This window comes from Octopus bimaculoides, chromosome 21, assembly GCF_046866305.1.
Source record: "Octopus bimaculoides isolate indiv1 chromosome 21, ASM4686630v1, whole genome shotgun sequence".
Taxonomy (NCBI): Eukaryota; Metazoa; Mollusca; class Cephalopoda; order Octopoda; family Octopodidae; genus Octopus; species Octopus bimaculoides.
Window position 1 is genome coordinate 366,122 of NC_142948.1, and position 23,152 is coordinate 389,273.

General features: G+C 33.7%; 1 protein-coding gene across 50 annotated transcripts in view; it reads right to left on the bottom strand.

The window, feature by feature from the left end:
- Positions 1-23,152, bottom strand: part of LOC106879088 (voltage-dependent calcium channel type A subunit alpha-1) — a 676,127-nt gene that overhangs the window by 123,756 nt on the left and 529,219 nt on the right. For 39 of the 50 annotated variants that reach the window (XM_089338752.1, XM_089338751.1, XM_089338740.1 and 36 more), the window contains 17 exons: positions 22,655-22,794; positions 21,917-22,014; positions 20,328-20,492; positions 19,791-19,996; positions 18,078-18,181; positions 15,543-15,658; positions 13,491-13,568; positions 12,069-12,086; positions 10,282-10,374; positions 9,481-9,562; positions 8,503-8,630; positions 7,676-7,788; positions 6,818-6,930; positions 6,196-6,327; positions 3,519-3,591; positions 2,671-2,791; positions 1,367-1,467 (listed from right to left, as the gene is read on the bottom strand). In XM_089338752.1, coding sequence (XP_089194878.1) covers positions 1,367-1,467; positions 2,671-2,791; positions 3,519-3,591; positions 6,196-6,327; positions 6,818-6,930; positions 7,676-7,788; positions 8,503-8,630; positions 9,481-9,562; positions 10,282-10,374; positions 12,069-12,086; positions 13,491-13,568; positions 15,543-15,658; positions 18,078-18,181; positions 19,791-19,996; positions 20,328-20,492; positions 21,917-22,014; positions 22,655-22,794 — 1,881 coding nt within the window. The remainder of the gene's footprint in view (positions 1-1,366; positions 1,468-2,670; positions 2,792-3,518; positions 3,592-6,195; positions 6,328-6,817; positions 6,931-7,675; positions 7,789-8,502; positions 8,631-9,480; positions 9,563-10,281; positions 10,375-12,068; positions 12,087-13,490; positions 13,569-15,542; positions 15,659-18,077; positions 18,182-19,790; positions 19,997-20,327; positions 20,493-21,916; positions 22,015-22,654; positions 22,795-23,152) is intronic. The other 11 variants (XM_089338755.1, XM_089338736.1, XM_089338743.1 and 8 more) reach the window with 1 other exon arrangement.

A 23,152-nucleotide genomic window follows, 5' to 3' on the forward strand; every position in this document is an offset into this window, starting at 1 on the left:
AAACAGAGACGATACAATTGAGCTGACTCCAATATATCCTTTGTACATATTTTTATTAACTCTGAAGAACTGCCACTAAGCATTCTGTCCTGAAGGCTAATCATTCTGCCAACTCACTGCCTTAATCATAATAATAATCCTTTCTACAATAAGCAGAAGGTCTGAAACTTTGGGGAAAGGTGTTTGTTGATTATACCAACCTTCGTGCTTCACTGGTGTTCTTTTTATTGACTATGAAAGGATGAAAAACAAAGTTGACTTCAACAGAATTTGAACTTAGAAAGTAAATATAGATGAAATGCTGCTGAGCTAATGATTCTGCCAGTTTGCCACCATAATAATAATAATAATAATAATAATAATAATAATAATAATAATAATAATAGGTCTCTAGTTGAGACCTGGTCAGAAATAAAATGCAATTCAATCGGAAAATGCTAACAATAATACCTGTAATCACTGCATTTTTTTTTTAGGTTTAAATAATCTCTAGTTACATGCTTGCCTTAATACTCATTAGTTTTAATCTTGAATGATATTAAAGGATCATCCTTTTATAATTAATTCAGTCAGAACTTATCTTTTTATGTCACAAAAACCTGATTAATGATGCAAATTTTAATAATGAAGTCATTAATTTGAAATAATAAAATTCTGTTTAAATCTGTAAAAGAAAATATTTGAGAAATAATCTAATGAGGTTTCTACTGAAGACTAACGAATATAAAAAATGCTGTTGCATATAATTAGATTCAGAAGCTTATTATTACAGATAAGAGCTTTGTTCTACAGTTTTATTTGTATTTTCAAATTCATATTTTTATAAATTTCTTTTTTATAAAAAAAAATAAACATTTTTAAATGAAGGGAAATTCTAATATTTTGATATTTAACTGAGCACTTTTGATTTTAATTGGGTAAAATATGGAATTCAAGATATTGCCTGATCTGCATCATCTATAAATAGTAAATAGCAGGAGAATTCTCTCTTTGGTTATAAACTTGGAGCCAAAGAAACAAATCCATTTTTGTTGCATGGAATTCTTGGTAATAGGGTTCACATTAGGGAATTCCATATTAGAGTAACGTTTTCAAGAACACAACACTTTTGTAATGTAAGAGATGCCTGTTATGAATCTATCTATGAATATATATATATATATATATATATATATAATATATATATATATATATTTGTATCTGTTTCTGTACCAGGGTTTCACACAACACACCAACCTCCAGTAGATTCTGCCATAGTTATTGAACCATAAACATACACATACCTATACACCAAACACCTGTTAGATGCTAAAGATAAATCCATAACTGTATTAGAAATATATAAATACAAATGAGGTATACTCACCTCTTGCCGTACTCCTTCTTGCTCCTCCTCTGCAGCAGTTAGCTCTTGAGCGTTGGCCAAATTATCAACAGCAATGGCCAAGAACACGTTCAGCAGTGTGTCTGGATAGAGGTTAAGGATGTTTATGTTCTTTCGCTTCCATCTAATCAAATGTTTGGATACCAGGAAACAGAACAGAATTTGCATGTAGGTGTTTGTATGTGTGCGTGTAAATTTTGGTGGAATACCCAAACCATTAGCACATCAGACAAAATACTCTGCAGAATTTATTTTTGCTAATTTTGTTTTGAGTTCAAGATTTGTTAAGGCCAAATTTACCTTTCATCCTTCTGGGAATTGATAAAATAAAGAATCATTGAAAGGCAGCAGATCAGTGGAAGTGGATAAAATTCCTTGAAGTATTTCTTCTTAAGTTATTACAATTGCTGATTCAATAATTCACAACTTCACTTCTCTCTTTAGACTTTACAACTTCCACTATCAAATTATTTATTTCTTAACTATTTTGCCCTTCTCTATAAACATATTAAATCTTAGAGTGACTCTCGTTGCTAATAAACTACATTCTCTGCAGATTCTTCCAGCATTCTGCTACATTTTGGTTAAACAATATGCATAAATTTCTTCAAATCCAAATATAACTTGCTGAAATTTTCTTAATTACAAATTTCAAAACTTCATATATCATTGATTTTTAAAGCTGACACATAGCTTGAAATTTGGTTAGGTGGGGAGGTGTACGGTTAATTAAACTGAACCTATTATTGACCTTTGGAAAGATGGAAACCAAAGTTGACCTCAGCAGGATTTGAACTCAGAACATAAAGTATCATAACTAAATACTGTAAAGTAGGTTCCCAATATTCTAACAGTTCTATTAATTACCACATCAGATATTCTTTGTACTAACTGTGCAAAGACTTGCAATCCTAAACTTTCAGAAGAGAGTTAGCAGAAGTGGAATGATTTTTAATTTTATTGATCGACATAGATATGAGTTTGGACTTAAAAAACACAGAATAACATAATCTGGGTTTTAGAAAGATTACTCATTCATTTGGAATTTTATCCAAACACAAAGTAGGAGCTTTAAGGAATTTTGATTCTAAAATGTAACACCATATTAGAATTCTTAATGATGATGGAATGAATAATTAACTAAAAAAGGAAACAAAATACAATCAGAATATTGTTATTATCTCTGCAAAGGACAAAGAAATATTTTGTAAACAAGTGATGTCAAACTGAAAGAAGATATCAAGAATATTAAATATAGAAGAAGCAAAACTCTGTTAGAAGGATACAGTTTCCAAAGAGCACCAATATAATGAAATATGAGCAATATAACATGCCGCCACCACTTATTCCTCCTCTGGCCCGTATTCCACTGTACATGACTTCATTCCAGTCTTCACCAGTTAAAATCTAAAAGAAATCAAAATGTATTTGTGTAATCTGAAACCGAGGACTCACAGAAGAAGGGTTTCAGTCACAATTGCTATTAAAAATATTCTTTAAATTATTCTAATGTTTTTCTCATCACACAAAAAAATAATCTCAAATTCTTAAATTTGTTGTTAGGGTTAGGGTTAGATAATTTGATAAATATTGAAGAAAGAGACAAAGGAAGGTGATGAGTTGAAAGATTCAACTTTAATTAACTATTCTGTCTATTTCTAATAATAATTACTTCAAATTTTTGCCACAAGGGCAGCTTGGAGGAGGTTGGGATGAGTCGATGGAACAGAGACAGACTCAGAAAATACTTCTCTCCATCTCTTTGGTTTCCTTCCACCTGCATATTTCATGGTCCTTCTTTATACAACTAACATCCTCCACACATTTCTGTACCAGTGCAGTCTCTTCTCTTGTACACTACAAATGATTCCCCTTACCCACAGCAGAGTGCCTAACACACAAAGGTCTTGAAACCTTAACGTATGGGTCATTCCCTGGCAAGTTGAGTGTCATGACAAACTAACCTATCCCACCGTCATTTTCTTTCTGGTGATGCTTCTTTCAACAAGGAGAAATTGAAAATTTTGACCAGGAAAACCAGCCAAAGTTGATGACGATGATGATGATGATGACGACGATGATGATAATGTGTGTGTGTGTGTGTGCGTGCACACATGTGTCTTTGTATACTTACTTGAAATACAGTTAGTAGCGCGATGGGAAATGTATCGAAATGACTGGCGGGCCTCCCTTCTTCAAAATTCATCCTGAGAAACAAACAAAACAAACTGTTAAGCTTTTGAAATCTCAAAAATAATTCCCAAAAGTTCAATGTTAACAACAATCTGTGAGAGAGTTAATGGTGATAAAATGTTGGAGACATAGAGTGGCAAGATGAGAGAAGAATGAGAGAATATATTATAGCAAGTGGATAGATATAGCATGGATAAAAAGGACATCAAGTAAAAATAGCAATCATTGATATCATATTGAGATAGGGCCAATATTTCACCGCTACTTTATTTTAGCTACCCCAAAAAGATGGAATGAAAAGTTGAGCCCAGCAGGATTCAAACACAAAGAGTTTGTAACTAAATAAAGGCTGGAATTTTGTTTAGCATTCTACAATTCCTCATGCCCAATGGAACAGTAAATCAGAAGATATGAAATATCATTTGAAATGGTTAAATGACGACATCAAACTTTCAAATGCTGAGTTGTCACTTAGAAGGAGGGTATGTATCATGGTTTTGATAATTCTTTTAGGGGCTGATGTAATTAATTGTGAGCAGACTTAAACATGCTCTCAACCCATCCACACATCAAGGAGAAGCTCAATATTTCTCTGTAACTAGCTGGAGAGGTTCACAAATGAAAACCAACTAATAACAAATCTTTGCCATCTTAAGCAATGTTTGTCTCTACCCAATCATGTAATAAAGACTGTCTTTCATATTAGGTGGTTAGTATGCAATACTAAATGTCATAATTCTGCATGGCATTTAACTGAAAGGAGATATTTAAGAGATAGTTGTGATAAAAAACTACAAGGCTAAAAAAAAAAAAATCACCTTAGCTTTGTTGCTCATTAACAATGGTCATGTGTGTGTTGTGTGTGTGTGTGTGTAATTCATTAGGATATAATTGTATAAAGGAGAGGTAAACACTATTAAACAATGATTAACTACCTCAAACTAACAGAGACAACTCCAAAGCAAACTAAGCACTTTTTGACACTCAGTGCTCCAAATAATAAATATTACAAATAAAGTGGTTTTTAACAGACAGGTATGACAGCTGTCAGCCTGTTTCAGCTTTGATAGATCTTCTTAGATAATAAATGATGAGATGAAAGGGAACAACAGACTAAAATTTAACAGACATCATATCTATAAAAGTGGAGATGTGTGTGTGTGTGTGTGTGTGTGTGTGTGTGTGTGTGTGTGTGTGTGTGTGTGTGTGTGTACGTGAATGTAGTTTATGCACGTCCACAAATTAGCATGCATGTCGCTCCAATTTTAGGAGATTCGTCATGACCCTGCATTTTCGTCAATTTTTTCTCTCAGAAGCACCCACGTATAGCTGTAAACTTTTACCAATTTTGAAGTTTGGTTGCCATGGCGAAAAGTCAAATCTGTGCTTAGGCACATGAAGGAGAGAGAGAGAGAGAGAGAGAGAAAGCGTCTGAGGACAAAAAATTTCTCTGACCAAGACAGAGTTTGCTAAGTGTCTAAGAAAAATGGAAAATGGAAGAGGGAGGCAGAAAGTGTATTAGGAATGGAAAGGTTTTGAAGTTTGGTTGCCATGGCGAAAAGTCAAATCTGTGCCGTACGCACGTGAAGGGGAGAGAGAGAAAGAAAGAAAGAAATGGTGTGTTTGTGACAAGGGGAGAAAGGAACGGAAAAGTGGAAGAGGGAGGCAGAAAGTGTATTAGGAATGAAAATGTAGGTAAGGAAACATGAGATGTAGTTTCAAACATAAGGTTTTTGAAAGACACTATATTCGATAATGAGATTATATATACTTTCTCACACAATTAAAATATATCCGTATATATGTAAGAGATGTGTGTGTGTGTGTGTGAATGTAGTTTATGCACGTCCACAAATTAGCACGCATGTCGCTCCAATTTTAGGAGGAGATTCGTCATGACCCTGCATTTTCGTCAATTTTTTTCTCAGAAGCACCCACGTATAGCTGTAAACTTTTACCAATTTTGAAGTTTGTTGCCATGGCGAAGTCAAATCTGTGCTTAAGCACGTGAAAGAGAGAGAAAGAAAGAAAGAGTGTGTTTGTGACAAGGGGAGATACAGTGTTTGCCAAGCGTCTAAGGAAAAAAAATATATATATTTATTTTAAATCATTTATTTATTTTAAATCGTTCATTAGGGTTGGTGTTAGGGTTACAGTTTTAGGGTCAGGGTTAGGGTTAGGGTTAGAGTTAACCTAGAAGGGACAGGCCCTTTATTTTTTGGTTAAGGCTGTTGGTAAGTTTTCCAAAGTTACTCCAATCCAGATCTCCAATGCAAACCTTCAGATCAACCTTCTCCTATGCAGATCTCTAATGCAACTTTAAAAGAAACAGTCAATGAGTAGAAATAACCAATAAACTGATTCCTTATGGGATTTCCCAATCAAACTGCCAGCAAACCATTTTCAGCCAAACCAATTTCAACGGATTTCGCTCAAATCTGATGTCCATGTTACTTATTTTGGTTTGAAATAAAGCACTTGATCACTTAATAATCCTAGCTTAATCCCAAACAGCGCCGGGCTATACTGCTAGTAGTTGATATTGCTGGGCTTGTTTTGATGATGGAAGCTGAGGTATAAACAATGTTTTAGGAAAAAAGATTTAAGTTTGGACTTACATTCCACCGAATAATTGCATTCCAAGTAAGGCAAAGATGAGGATAAATAAGAAAAGAAGAAACAGCAGACTGACAATGGAACGCATACTGCTCAGTAATGAGACAACTAAGTTTCGTAGTGATGACCAATATCTATGGAAGAGAGAATGAAGAAAAAACAATGTGTAATTATAATGAAGAGGAAAAATATTTTAAATGGAAACATTTCGGATTAACTTAGCCTCTGCCTCTTTCGAGAGATTCTGTGAACAAGTCTCTCAGAAGAAGAAGCTTAAAGCAAGCACAAAATCCTGTTTATCCACCCTCCAGAGGTTTGAGTGCTGGACCCTTTATCAACACCAGATCAGACAACTGGAAGCATTCTCTATTAGATTGCTCCAAACTATCTTTGGTTCCATGAGGCAGGACAAGGTGTCTCATACCAAGATCCTCAACAGGGCTGAAATCTACAGCATTGAGGCCTGCATCTTTGCCGGGTTGGCTATATGATTTTGATGCCAGGTAACTGGCTCTCAAAGATGGTCTTATTCACAAACATATTAATAGGTATGTGTGCATAGCGATTTATATGTAGGTATACCCTTATATACACATACATACATTTCATTGAAATATGACTCACCTTGTAACTTTAAATGTCCGAAGCAGCCTAAGGGCACGGAGTGTGCTGATGCCGAATGATGAGCCATCTTTAAATGCTGACCAAACCACTTCAAAAATACTACAAAGAATAACCTAACAAAAAAAGTGAGATAATTAGAATAAACGAGTCACCATCAAATTTATTGAATATCAGAATCTTTCTCATTACAACCATCTCTATATTCACATTTTATTTTCATTAATTCTGAAGTTGTATCCCTTGTCTATTTTAATCAGAATTAATTAGTATAACTAATCATATTTTCTGTTCCCAGTGACTATCTTGTTTTTTCCAGTTCAAATGAAAAAGTCCTCCCATTATCATATAAACTATAAAATTAAGTGAAAACATATTTCTCACAAAATTTACAGGAATTTGCTGTTTAATTTCAATTAAAATGTCTGCTACTCCAGCCATTTAAAACCCCCTCACTATTATTCATTGTAATTATAATTCTTTCACTCCTGCATCATTTGTTATTTTAGCCTCCCACTTCTATTGATATCATAAACAAAACCACATTGTACACTTTATGTGAGTTTAATCATTAAAACAGCCCAGTTCAATTCTTGATCAAAGACATGCATATATATATTTGAAGAATTATGGCATTCAACTATGATTATATGTTGTTACACAGATCAAACCACAGTATAGACAAAAACAAAGAATTGAGGAGGTCAACCCCCCGCCCTCCTGTATTACTGTGTTTTTAGAATATTATTAAGAATAGAAAACTTAACCAAAAGTCTAATCTAATGTGGTTAAAGCTAGATCAAACGTCTTTCACTGCTCTATTTAATGTAATAAATATTAATTAATAAGATTGATACTTACAAGACAATCGAATATGTTGAATGATGATTGAAAATAAAGTCTCACTCCCAAACCATACATTTTTATGAGCATCTCAGACATGAATAGGGCTAAAAAAACAAACTCCATAACATCTGTAAAAAACAAAAAAGAAAAGTAAATTATATTTTCCAAGAGTAGACTCTCAGTTTTTCTCCTTTCAAACTTTCACTTTTTCCAACCCCAGGTCTTTACCTCATCCCACCAATAATGCAAAATTTAAATAAAAGAACATTTTTTTTTATCCCTCTGGGATAAAAAGAAAGATGATGTGAATGGGATTCCACACCAGCAAGGAAAGATGGATATGTATACAGATTAAACAAAAGGAATATCTATCTATTTATCTATCTATCTACTTGAAGCAAGGCAGTTGTGGCATAGCTCCTCGTCTTTCCATCTCAACTTTTGAAAATCAAAGAAATCTGTGAAACCAGTTAAAAATCTTGCAAAAAAAAAAAAAAAAATTAATAATCTAAATGAACTCCATTCTATATTCAACTTCCTTTTTCTATATTTCTACCTGTGTGCAATAAAATAACTTGCTTTAAATGTAAAATTTATGCTGTTTACTATTCAAAATATGTTGCTCGCAACTACGGTTTTCGTTGAATCTCAATATAAACATGCAAATTTATTCTATCAGTATTTGTTGCATTGTAATAACGTATTAGAGTTTAATGATATGAATATTTTTATGATATTTCTGCATTAACTCTAGCTTTCTCTCTCTCTCTCTCTCTCTCTCTCTCATGTAAATATAAACACACACACACAAATGTATGCATGTTGTTGACTGCAATACTTACATAGAAATTCTGTGTGCCACTCTGCTTGGCCATAATGTTCTGAGGCTACACACAGAGTATTCAGCAATACAAGGATAATCACAAACCAATAAAATGCTTGCGATTTCACACTTTTACGTATTGTAAACCTGTTGGAAAGAAGAAAAGAAATAAGATGCTATATAATTAGTAGCTGTTTTTCTAATTAATTAGGCAAAAACATTAAAGAGATGAAGATAATATTACAGAAAATGATGTTGTTGCAATTGTTGTTGCTGATAATCATAAATTTAAGATGAGTTCCTCCTCCCACATCTGAATAGTCTACTCTCACTACTCCCTTTGCCTCCATCCATAAAGAATATATTAGACCACATCCAATAAATGGACAGGATGTCATTCATCAATATATTCCAAACTTTGAGTCTAACTGATTACCTCCATAGCATGGTTCAGTTTGAGTGGAAGTAATTTGAGTGAGTGGAGGTAGGTTTGAGTGATTACCTCTGTAGCATGGTTCAGTTTGAGTGGAGCTAACAGCAGAGACACAAATCAACAATGAAAATCAGGTTTGAACAAAAAGGAAATATATTTGCTTAAAATGGTCAAATGAGAGGCCATGATTTTAACAAGTACGCTTTGTGACCACACACATCTGGTTTCAATTGCACTAGGGTCAATATGACTGACAGAACCCTATTGAAGGTAGCGTCCCAGCATGACCACATTCTAGTAAATGTTTAAGTCAAATAAAATTACTCTTAAACAAGAATGTTGTTCACAGTGACTTCGAAGTTTCAGTCATCATCTGAGTGACCAAAACTCCAGGGTCACTGATAAATTTGTTCCTATAAAAAGTATAGAGTAACCCATCAAATTAGTGAAAAACTGTATTTAGTAGAACTGAACATAAAAACAAATACATATTATACATATTATATATATATATATATATATATATATATATATATATATATATATAGACTGACAGATGCTTACCTAAGATGTTTTTCTGCTCTCCAAAAGCCAGCACACTTTCCGTGGGCTTTTCTGTTTTTTAAACCTCTACCAAACGAATCTCCTATTGGTAAAGAACAAAGTTTATGATATCAGTATTTTGGTATATATATAAGTTTACACACACACACACACACACACACATCCAATTTTAGAAATCAGAGATATCACACAGTTGTTACTCAGAGTTTGCAACTCTTTACAGTGAGTTACAATGAGTAGTAACAACAATAATGTCAATGTAGAAACTGTGATATCTTCATTTTAATAGATATTTAAACACTGATAATAAGCATGGAATTTTTTCCTCCTATTTGTATATACAAATATTAAAATGTGTGTGTGTGTGTGAGTGGGTGTATGTGTTTTCATGCAAGGAATGGTAGAAGACACTCAGCATAGCTAAAAATAACAATGGGTAGCTGTAAAAAATCAAACACCTTTGCAAGAATAACAGTCATTATTTTGTCAACCCTATCATTGCTTATTCCCTAAAACTCTTCCTATTTATTTCTCAGTTATCGTAAGTTTTACTAAATAATCATCAAAACCAAATTTAGCTGAAGAGAAGTAATAAGATGGAAATATGTCATAACAATACCACACACACCAACCCACACAAATACCTGCATTTTCTTTGGTCTTTTTTGTTACCAGAATCAATCTCTAATTTGATGGGTCTTTCCCCCTCATTGGCAGTGTAATTGTAGTTAATTAACTATTCTTGTCTCATGACATTAGTTAATACATGAACACCAACATCAATAAAGCCACATTAATTACCTGATAAAAGGTCATCATCATTATCTTCATCTCCAATATTTAATTCTTTTTCTTCTTTAATTTTCTTTACTTTTTGGGCAGCTAACCTCCGTGCTGAAAACCAGAATGAAAAATCAACAGTTTTAATCAATTTTGCCAATTTTATTCTGTTACTTATTTGCTTAACCAGCCAGAAAAAGAAGGGTAGCATTCATAAACCTGCAGCTTCAACAAGAAAGGGTTGTTACTGCTCTTAGAAGGGGAGAACTATCTTGAATAATTACAACAGAATAGATCACACTAAAGACACTAAAGGGTCAGGTGAGGCAGTCATTTACCAAATAACAGGGAAGGTGTCCCCTACTAATGGACTTCTGCAGTTTCTTTCCACCAAATTTCACTGACAAGGCACCAATGGATGACACCTGTCGAAGATGTTACATAGTAGGATTGAACCCAGAACCAAACTGTTGTGAAGGTGACTTCTTAGCCACACAACCATGCCTGTGTCCATTGTAGTAGGGGACATTCAGATACAGGTGTACAAAACACATCAAAATGTATTAAAGTTCAACTGATGATTTTCAACATGTTTTCACTGAATAAATGGAGGCATTAATGCACATTTTACACTTTGCTGTAAAGGAATATAGAGAGACGCTGAAACAGTGGTGAATTACAAACACCCATGGTTTAATATTCAGGCTTTTTCTGACTTGCCTCAAAGACTTACAGCCCATATATGGCATGCAGTGTTTGTGGTTGATTAAATCTCTCAGCTAAAAATTTAACAGGAAAAATATTAAAATAATTTTTTTAAAAATTGTGGAAAACATTTCTTAAAATAGAAAGTGAATCATGTAAAATAAATCAAACTAAAATGAAAATTAAGATCTAAAAATGAGAGGATGCTGTGTTTCAAAATTTAAGATGGATTGCATTACATTTAAACTACGTTGTATAAAGAGAGGATGCTGTGTTGTTGAGACTAAGAAGGAAACAACCATCTTTACTACAGTGTGTGAAGGTGTTACTGGAATCCAAAAGGAAAAGATAATTCATGCTATCACTAAATAAATTCCACCACATTCACAGAATAGATGTCTCTCGACATAACAATATATATTTTACAGTATATAATTATATCATTACATATAATTTATATATAATATATAATGTAACATTGGAAAATATGTTTGTACATGTACCTGGTTGCCAATGTTTATATTGTGCATGCAATACCTGTGTGATTGTATGTTGTGCATGCAAGCCATGTATGGCCCGTCTACGGTCATGTATATAATAATGAGTGTATATGATGTACATGCAAGACAAAGGAAATATGTCCAGTCATATGTACTCCTAGATTAAAAAATATTAAATATAATTTTGGTGTTCTCTTTAAAACGTGCAACAAGACACATACATACACACATAAATGTATAGACACATATAAACATACATATATTCAATAGCTGCTTATAACACTCAAATTTCTCACCCAACACACACAAAACAGTTTTATAATTTTCCATCTTTATACACAAATTTTCTGTTCAATTTTATGTACATGTTCATATATGTATGAATGTGCATATGTATATAATATTTAATATCATGTATTCCAAGGCAAATTAAGTTTGAAATAAAACTAAAAGAAGAACTACCACTATTGAAGGGTGCAAACGTAATTCCACTAAAATTCTAAACCAAAGATTTCACTGGAATCTAAAAGAAGACATGAGCAAAGAAGAGACAAAAACAATGGAAACTATTTCTCCCAGAGAACTTTGTCTGTTTAGTCTTACCATTAATTCCAAGTGCCCCTGAAAATGGAAAATATTACTTGAATGTTTAATAATTCACATATATATATATATATATATATACACACACATATATATACATATATATGCATATATATACATATATATACATATATACACATATACATACACATATACATACATATACATACATACATTTTTATACATATACATACATATATATGTATATATACACACACACATATATATATATATATATATATATATATGTATGTATCATCATCGATGATGATGATGATATATACACAGTGTTGGTAGAACAAACAGGCGACAAAGAACTCAATACATGGGTATATAGACTTTTTTCTTATTTAATCAGCAGAAAATTTTTTAAATGATTCAAGAACCAAAAATTTCATGCATGAGACTCATCAGACATTTTAAAAATCTCAATATTGTTTCTTATGCAGAATGAATTACAATTCTCTCCGGAATGTTCAATTAACAATTAATATTGGAGGATGATGTGGAAATTGCCTGTCTTTTAAACAGAAGGGAGTCTTGAGAGAGAGTAAAATGTCAGCAGACATCTTGAAAAGGAGATCTTTAGAAGAAACTTCTAATTTAAATCAAGTAAACATCTCCCACGAATTAAAATAAACGTTCACCACAAATTAAAGCACTGGAGGCCTTTGGAAATGATATTCTGAGCAAGCAGGTAAAGTTCCAGAGGAATCGTGGGCTTATTGTACACAGTAATAAGTATAGAGATAATAGCCAAAAGTATATGCACAGTAAAGAGGATAAAAGACAGAAAACTGAACAGGAAAACAGTCATAATAGGTGTATAGGCACAGCAGGAGTAGTGTTGGCAAACTGTATCTTGACCACTGACACCAACAAGGTTTAGTTTATCCACCCTTCTCAGCAGGAAAAAAATAAAGTTTAGAAAATCCTTGTGTTTCAGTGCCTCAGAAAACATCAATTAAAACCTATTTTAATCACTAATAAATTATCGTTTCTTGTATGATTGATTAAACAATGAAAGCAATAATTTTATAAATGTTTTTAATGTGAAATGTTTCCCCTTATTTTCAATGTTCCATGAGATTTGCATCAGTTAAGAATTTACTTGATCTCAAGTGCACCGGGACATTAAAGAGATTAAGAACCATTGTCTTATTAAGACTTAAGAGTCTTTAAATAATGAGAGTAAAGAGATGACGTAAGTAGATGGTGAGATGAGTCAATGACTGAATAAAGCTGAGATATGGAAACAAAACATACACCACAAACACACAAAGAGCTAACATTTAAGTTTGCTGCTGACCAAAATATTGAGTCTTCTACAAAGTAAAATACGTTTTAGAGGTAAATTCTTCAAATTGGATGAAAGTTTCTTTTTCTTTAAACGAGAGATTTAACGAAGAAACATTCATTTACCTTCAAGTATTCTCAGCTTGTCTTCATCACTGATGGTTCCATCATCTTTTTTTCTTTCCTCATCTAAGATTACCTCCTCTGAAATAAGCAAATAAAACAAGTTGAGTAAATATTATTGTATGGCAGACACACAGACATGTGTACATAACACTATCATCATCAATGGTTTCATGTTTGTCCTTCTATTTTGAGGCAGTGTTTTAAGGTCTGATACCCTTCCAGAGACCAGACATTTTAGTCAACGGTTTGTAACAAGCAGGGATACAATAGCACCTATTCTAAAAGCCAAGATAAACACAAACATTGATTCAAGGAGGCTAACTGGATTAGTCAATACAAAGTGGAATCAATTGTTTTGTTGCAATTACTCTTAGCTTGCTGCATTCAAACTTCAAACCCTGCTGTGGTCAACTTGGCCTTCCATCCTTTCAGGGCTTATCAATAAAATACCAGTCAGGTAATGGGGTCAATTTTTCTTCTTTCTTTCGGAACACAAAGATTAATGAAATGCTGCTAAGCATTTGTATTTTGTCTGGTGAACAATAATAACAATAATAATAATGATTTCTTTGTTAGCCACAAGGGTTTACATCAAGAGAAACATTAATGGACAGAACAGGACAAAACAAAGAATGTGTGTGTGTGTTGTGAGGGTTATGCATGTAAACAAGACCAACAAAATTTTTAAAAATCAACAGTGTGTGATCCTCAATAGGGAGGAAACTTCAAGGGCTGCTCATGGAAAAATCCCATAAAAATACCGTGGGTACCCTGACTTTTGGGGCAGGTGCCTTTTCTCTTTTCCTTTTTTCCAACTACAGGCATATGCTCAGGGTAGGCCCGTTCACCCACACCCTTCTCACCACTTTCATCCACCTTTCAGCAAAATGGCTACAAGACAACACTTCCCTCTCTACCCACATTTTCCTTTTCAGGGATTGACCAAAGGGAAAAGTGTTTGTCTTCAGTCCCCTCAAAATAATAATAACCTAACAACCTTGTATGTCTATTATGTAATAATACGTTGGTTACAACCTTCACAATAACAATCTATATAAATGAGCAAAATACTTAATTGACAATAATTAAATTAATCCAATTAAAATGACCTGAATAATTTTCCAGTGCTATAATCCTCATCTTAACTGATGGTATTTTTATACTCTGACCTAAATAATGGCAAATCTAGCTACTTTTATATCTTTCTAATCAACTGCATGTAGCCTTCACTAATATAAAAATTAAAAAAAAACAAGTGTGATTACACACACACACACATATATATATATATACATGTATTGTTGAGTATTATCCACCTAATTTTGTTGTGCACATTTTAACTCATCCTCAAATTTGGTTTATTATGAAAATTTTCCAATATCAATTAGACAACTCAGAGATCCCTAAACTTAGTTTAATTTGCAGTTCACTTTAAAATATATTGGAGCAGTTTCTACATAAAAATATATTTAAAAAAGATATCAGGGAAAATGGATATTAAATGAGGATGATGTTTTATATATTTTAGCTGATAATTATAATTCAAATCTAAAGAAAATTACTTTTGTATATACAAATTATTTTATCATTGTTCTTTTTCTGTCTAGCAAGTTATTTGGCAACAGCAGAAGTACTGGTAGGATGAAAAAAAGCATCCAGTACACATTGTGAAGAGGTTGGCATTAGGAAGGGCATCAAACCATGTTAATGCTGACAATTGAAACTTGGCACAGATCTGTGGTTCACTGGTTCCTCTTAAACAGTTCAACCAATGCCAACATGGAAAATGGATGTTAGATCATGATGATGATGATGAGATATATATATATATATATATATACACACACACACGCACACACAAATATAAATACACACATACATAGAGGCTTCCAGATGTTTCCCATTCACTAAAGTACCGAAAGATGGTGTTTGATGAACATACTGTGAATGAAACTGAACTTGAAGTCATGTAATTTCAATGCAAACTTCTTAACAATAGTTTGTTTCTCACTGTAGGGGTCAATTAATGAAATTGAAGCCCCCTGTACATACCTGCTTTACATATCCACTCTAAATAGCCATTTAATTCTCGCTCTATTTGTTGTTGCCGACGCAATTTTAAAAACGCTCTTCGGTTTTCCACTCTCTCTCTCTCTTTAGCAAATTCTCTGAAAAGACACAATGCACATAATTGCAATGTTTAATTAGTGTTAATTAATCATGAAAAGAAGGGAATATAAAATGAGTATCAAGTAATCTTGCAAAAGACAAAAACACAGGGTAAAAGTTTCATTTCATTTCAGAATGTATTTAAAAATTGATCTAGTTGCCACTAACTGATCGAATCAATGAAGCACTGAACAACGTGCCTTTAAGTATTTAGTTGCATCACCCTGTGTTCTGAGTTCAAATCCTGCCATAGCCATCTTTGTATTTGATCTTTCCAGGGATGATAAAATACAACACTATTCAGGTTCTTCATATGAATAGATTTAATCCATAACGTGACCCTTAACAGAGTCTACTCAGTAGCAAGTATTTGGAACAGGTACCTGGTCTGATAATAATTTACCTGCCCCTCCAGCTTCTCAACTCCAGCTTTCAAGAGTCCCTTTAAAGGGTTGTGGGCACTTCCCTTTCTTCATGGCAAACACATTACCAAAGTAACATACATCTGGGATGAATTTCATTTGCTATCTTATACAGTTTCTGATCTGGTACCAGTGCAAAAAATTAGTGGATGACCAACAGATGTCCAGGACAGGAGTTTAAATCCAGTCATACCCCTACTCCTGACACATGATGGGACACCAGCCAGTTTCAGTCAATGAAATTCTTCTCATTGGTCAATGCAAGTCTTTTGTACAAGGTCTATGATCAAACTATCATGGAGTGATACTGAACCCAGAATCCCGTAGTTACCCAGTTCTTAACTATCAACCATGCTTAAATGCTGTTCCAGAAATTCATTCAGTCATTAAACAGGATTGTCTATGTTAGCATGAATTAATCAAAATAGTTATTTGAGATAGAAGTTTTATGGCTGGATGCTCTTCTTGTCACCAACATATTTTTCAAGAAAGGACAATTTAGACTTTTTTAATTTACTTCCATGAAATTAAAAATGTTAGTTGACTTCAACAATTCTCCAAGCAATTAATAGTAAATTCCTTCACCACAAGGTTGCATGTGAGATGCTTTAAAATATTTTAGTGTGAATTGAATATGTTTAGTATTTAATTAATAAAGTAGACAGGCGAAGATGAAATCTTTTAATTATCTATCCAACAAATCTATTGATTACAAACTAATAAACACAAGATTAGTCTTATTTCTGAATGTATGTCAAGTTTGTCTTTTGTTGTTATTTTTCTTTCAGTCAGATGGAAAGGCTCATGACCCTGTTACAGAACCTCCAAGACTGGTGGAGGGGCGGGAGTGGAGACATCCTGAAACCAGAAAACCTGACTTAAATGCTTGCAACAGATTGGACTCTCCCAAATGTATCCAAGGCATAAGGTACTGCTAGACCAGATAACAAATTAAGTTTGCTACCCCAGTAGCCCACAGTGGGATTTGAACAAATACTACTAGGCAATCAACCTGACATTGTTTCACTTCCACCAATCCAACCAATCCACTGCTTTGGATTCAGACTTTCTTATTGACCCTGAAAAGATGGAAGAAGTTGAGCTTGGCAGGATTTGAACTCAGAGCACAGAGAGATGTCAAAAACAGCACAAAGCATACTCTCTGGTGCTCTAACGACTCTGACGACAAATCATCACCTTGAGTTATTGCCAACATAATTCTAATTAATCAATTAAGTGGAAAAGAGGGGAAAACATTGACTCAATGACTAATATTTATTTAATCTAATCTTGGTAAGGGAAATAATTGTAGCTATGTTTTAGTCTTATTAGAACTCCTCAGCAAAGCATGATATCTAAATGGAAAGTTGCTGCTTCCAAACATCAACATTTTTCCTATTTCCATACAAAGTAGACCACAACATAACAAACATGTTGCATACTCAATATTGGCCAAGTGCCTTTCACGATTGATTTCTATCTATGACAAGGTCGATATATTCTCTAATTAAAGTATGTACATCTGGTAGACCCTTTGTTAATATGTAAACTTCCCACACCGTGATTAATTACAAGACTACAGACTCTTAACTGGTAACAGTTTATTTTCAGAAAGATTAATTCTGACTGGACAGAATTTCTGGAGATTCAAATATGGAGTGGAACATTGTATTGAATCACAAACACACACCAACACACATACAGGTACAATGAGCAATAAAGTCCTCATTAATTTGCACTATTTCCCACATTGTTACTGAAACACACACACACACACACACACACATATATATATATATTGTGTAAGGTATTAACAGAAGAAGGTTTTGTGTAAGGGGATATATTTCCTCTTATACACCATGCAAAATCTGAAAAGTACATATTAGATGCTTTAAAATATCATTGCTTGGTTTTACTTCATTATTACAAATTATACATATTGAGAGAGAGAGAGAGAGAGAGAGAGAGAGAGAGAGAGGCAAAACAATCTACTCACCCACTAAGGACGCCAAGAACTAAGTTGAGCATAAAAAATGAACCCAATATAATAAGAGGTATGAAATATATCCAGTTGTAAGAGTCTCCAAAAGCATCATTTGTCTGAAATAAAAAAACAACAACTAATTATTAAACATGACCTAATCAGAGCTGATTTAATTTCAGCAACAGAGAATTTAGGGATTTATTTTTGGGTGAAGTCATGAGAAAAAGAGTAGCACCAATGACCCTTTCTTGGAGGTCTTCAGAGATAGAGGGGAAGGAAGAGGAAAATTGGCCTCAGACTTCTCCAGAATGGAAACTTGGTACAAATTCTTGCAACAGACTGGAGTCTACCAAATGAAGTGAAGGTGAAATGGTGGCTGAAGTAATTATACCAGTGAAATGATTAAATTTTCCTAATCCTGAACAAGATCAGGAATGGTCTCTCTGACAGGCTTCTACACAAGTTCTTTTCCACCAAATTTCACTCATATGGTTTTGGTCAACTTGAGACTGTGGTAAAAGACAATTGGCTAAGTGGCACACAATGAGATTGAACCCCAAACCACAAAGTTGCAAAGCAAACTTCTTAACCACATAACGATATTGTGCATTAGCTTAGTTGAAACCAACAGAAATGTCTGCAGGTTTTAAAACTTGATAGTCTTTCTGATTGCTAAAGCCAGTTAATAAGAAACATTTCTCAACAGCAAAGAAAACAAAATCACAATTTATTTAGTTACTATAGGCGTAGGAGAGGCTGTGTGGTAAGTAGCTTGCTTACCAGCCACATGGTTGCAGGTTCAGTCCCACTGTGTGGAACCTTGGGCAAGTGTCTTCTACTATAGCCTCGGGCTGACCAAAGCCTTGTGAGTGGATTTGGTAGACAGAAACTGAAAGAAGCCCGTCATATATATGTGTATATATATACATGTATGTGTGTGTCTGTGTTTGTCCCCCCACCAACATTGCTTGACAACCGATGGTGGTGTATTTATGTCCCTGTAACTTAGTGGTTCGGCAAAAGAGACTGATAGAATAAGTACTAGGCTCACAAAGAATAAGTCCTGAGGTCGATTTGCTTGACTAAAGGCGGTGCTCCAGCATGGCCGCAGTCAAATGACTGAAACAAGTAAAAGAGTAAGATTTTAATTTATTTAATTATCCATCTAGACCTGGCTTAAAGCCAGAGCTTACCTTGCAAGACAAAAAAAAAACAAACTTATGTGATTCCTGTTGTTACATTGGAGGCTGTCAAGCAGTGTTGATCTTTCAATATATCAAAGCACAATCTTAGCTGACCTTGATAATTGCAATAATTATAGAATTGATCAGGTATTAATTTACTGTTGCGTGATTAGAAAAACTGATGTTTGTTTTATGGTTTGGTCAGAGGAGCAAAACATTCTTACAATAGAAATTTGGTCCAAATTGCATCAACAGAAAGTAGTCTGCTTAAGGCAGCCACAGACTTTGGTAAATCTGAAGTTGTGGCTGAAGGTACTTGCCCAAGCAGCCATGTACTGGGATCAAATCCACAACCTCTTGTGTAAAGTGACCTTATTAACCAAACAACTGCACCTATCTAAACAGGCAGCCACAACTGTTTAAGTCACACAACCAAGTGTGAAGAGTTTATAGAAAAATGTTTCCATTATGACGCAAGCAATTTAGTAAAAAACAATTCAAAACCGTAAAAAGAGAATAAATATTAAAGTTGATTACTTACATAATATAATACCTGGGTCCATCCTTCCATAGTTACACACTGGAACACCGTCAACATCGCAAAACCCATGTTGTCGAAACTAGTAATTCCATAATTTGGGCCATCCCAATTGAATCGACATTTAGCAATATTTGCTCGACAGTGATAGCCATTACCCTCATCTGCGCAAGGCCGGATAGTTTCTTCATCACCATATTCTATATTATCTGCAAAAGTCAAATCAAATATATTTGCATATATCCTTTAGAGTTTTAGAAATTAATTTTTCTTCTTGATTACTTATTAATCAAAATGATTTGTAGTTATTTTCCTGTCCTACAATACTTTGGAAGAATTTAAAGAAACATTTCTTTGCTTTAACCTTAAAACACTCTCCTAACAATAAATAGATTTCTCTGATTGGAATATTCACATTTTACTGAAGATGAACTCAAGACTTCAAAATCATAGAGTTTCCACAGCTTAAACTAATTAATGTGTATTATGAAGCACAGGCCATCTTGAATGTGATGTAATAAATAAGTTGGTGCCACTTACCTTCACTATCGTCATCTGGTTTTATAAAACAGGCTTTGTGGAAAGCACCAGTATAAAATTCTAAACCAATGATGGCAAATATTATTATAGCAAAGAGTACCAACAGGCAAACTTGCAACAATGGTGCCATTGCCCGTATAATTGATTTTAATACTACTTGTAAACCTGAAAAGAGAAGGAAGACCGATATTATTTCATGCATTTTTACCAGAAATAGCTTCCTAAAATCCCCCCAGTCTAAAGTTATCACCATCTTTAAGATCATTCTAATTGAAGGGGGGGGGGGGGCTAAGTGGGCATTTCAATGATCAAGTGCTGAAGTTCAGTCCCATTGCAAGGCATCTTTTATCACAGTCTTGTGTTAACCCAGGACTCATAAGTTAAACTAAGAACATGGAAACTGTGTAGAAGCCTATCAAATGGTTTATATCTGTAATTCAAATGTTCCACTTCATCAAACATTGTGTCATGCTGATTTGAAAGAGAACTGCCTGAAGAGTACATGTGTCTGTGGAATACTCAACCACATATAAGTTAATTCAATGAAGAGGTTGTTGATTGAACAATTGAATGCTTATTCTTGAGACTGAAGGAAGATCCATCAAGTGAGGCCATGTTGTTTATTAATAGTTGAGGTCAAAGAGGAAGGACATCCTCTCTGATTCTTTCCATGGCCCCACTGACTCATGGCAGAAAGGGAGAAAATTATCTTCAAAGACGTAAAAGTCTGTAACAAAGAGGACTTTATTAAAAAAAACCTAACCACCAACTGGTAATGTTAAACTAAGTTTAAGCCTATCCCTAAAAGCAGAGACATTATTTTCAAACAGGCTTCCATGCAGTTTCCATTTACTATATTTTACTCATTATATTACTACATACATGATATATTAGTATATACATACTATATTACCATATATCTGATATATTATTAAATACACACAGTGTTACTATATACTTAGTTAACAAGAGGTTATGGTAGAAGATACTCACTCAAAGTTCCACAGAGGGCAAAGCTGGTACCCCAGGGCTGCAAAACAAACCTCTTAACCCCCCCCAGAGCAGCTGTCTTTTACTTATTCCTTGTTTACCAATGTTAACTGTGAAATATATTTGATTGTCTTTATATAATTTCTAATCTCTATCAAAATCTAAATTCCAATGTTATATACAACAGCAATTGTAACCAATTCTGTTTGTTGCTTTTTCTGTATTCCAGAAGATATCAGTTTTGATATACATCAGAAATGGTGTGCATCAAGTGAGAGTCAGGTGACTTTCCATAATCGAGCAATAAGATGGCAGGAATACAGATGGCCAAGTAGTGTCTGGGATACCCAGTGATAACCACCAGCTAAGTCATCATCTGGAGACTTATCCATGGGAGGATGAATGAGGAGTGTTTTTCCAAAATCCAAATTAAAACTGTGGTAGTGGACTCAGGTGCTGTGACTGATGACAGCTTAGATCATTGATGACAGAAGGGAATGAACAGGACACTGGTCACTGTGCCCAACACAAACACATGATGATGATGATGATGATGATGATATAAAACACAGACATAAATGGATGAAACCTTTACTTACTTGGAATTCCAGAAACTAATTTTAATGGCCGCAGTACTCTGACTGCCCGTAATGTCCGCAAATCAAACGAATTACTCGTAGGAAATATTGAAATAAATCTGTAAAATAATTTGAAATGAAATAAGAACTGTTCCATAATTTACTCTTTTATGGGAATTGAAGACTAATCTACAAGAAATTCAAAGAAACATTACAAAAGTTCTGCCCAAGTAACTTTACTCTATGAAGACATGGTTTTCATTTAAAGGAAAGCAGCAACAGAGAATTCTGAATATTTCAATATTTTTTTAAATATTTCTATCGCGGGTTTACAACTCATTAATTACTGGTTTGCTGTATCTAAAATGCAACAATGATAATGGAGTGTGATTCAATGCAGAACAAACATCTTAAAGGACATCATTCATTTGTTTTCTTGTCAATGTGTATATATCATGCCAACAAACACACACACACATACACACACACAAACTGACAGGTATCTGCACGGTTTCTGTCAGCCAAATTCTTCCCACATGATATTTTCAGCCTATGTTTATGGTAGACAACATTTACCCAAAGTGCTGTGTAATGGAACCAAACTCACAACCACATTACTGCAAAGCAAGCATCCTAATCACCCAATCCGCTTAACTTTGGTGGTCGTTTAACAAAACCAAACAACAAGCAACAGCGTCACCTCATTGTGTTTCTTGAACCAAAGTAAAAGTGAAATTTGTAGTATTTTGTGCTACTTACCCTGTGACAACTACTACAAAATCCATGATGTTCCAGACGTTGCGTAAATACGACCCTTTATGTAAGACAAATCCTAAAGCAACAATTTTCAATAATGCTTCTACACAAAATATTCCAAGGAAATAGAACTCTGTGGCCTCCTGTCAAATTGACAAAAAAAAAAAAGACAACATGAAACTAGAACTTAACAAAATACAGTCATAACTCAATGTACATCATTTAAAGTTATGTCTTTTTTTGACTTTACATCAATCCTTTATAGTTTTTTTTTTGTTTAAAAAAAAATTAATGGAAAACAATAAACCTCAAAGTTAGTCAATTCATCTGATTTTATGCCAATTTCAGCAAACTTATTTAAAACATAAAAATTACAAAGAAAAACACCTAAAAAAAATACTGAAGTGAAAAAAATTAAATAAAATACATGTTGAAATATATACAAAACATTTATTAAGACAGATATAAGCAAATAAATCATTTCCAAATTGGTTTTCTTTT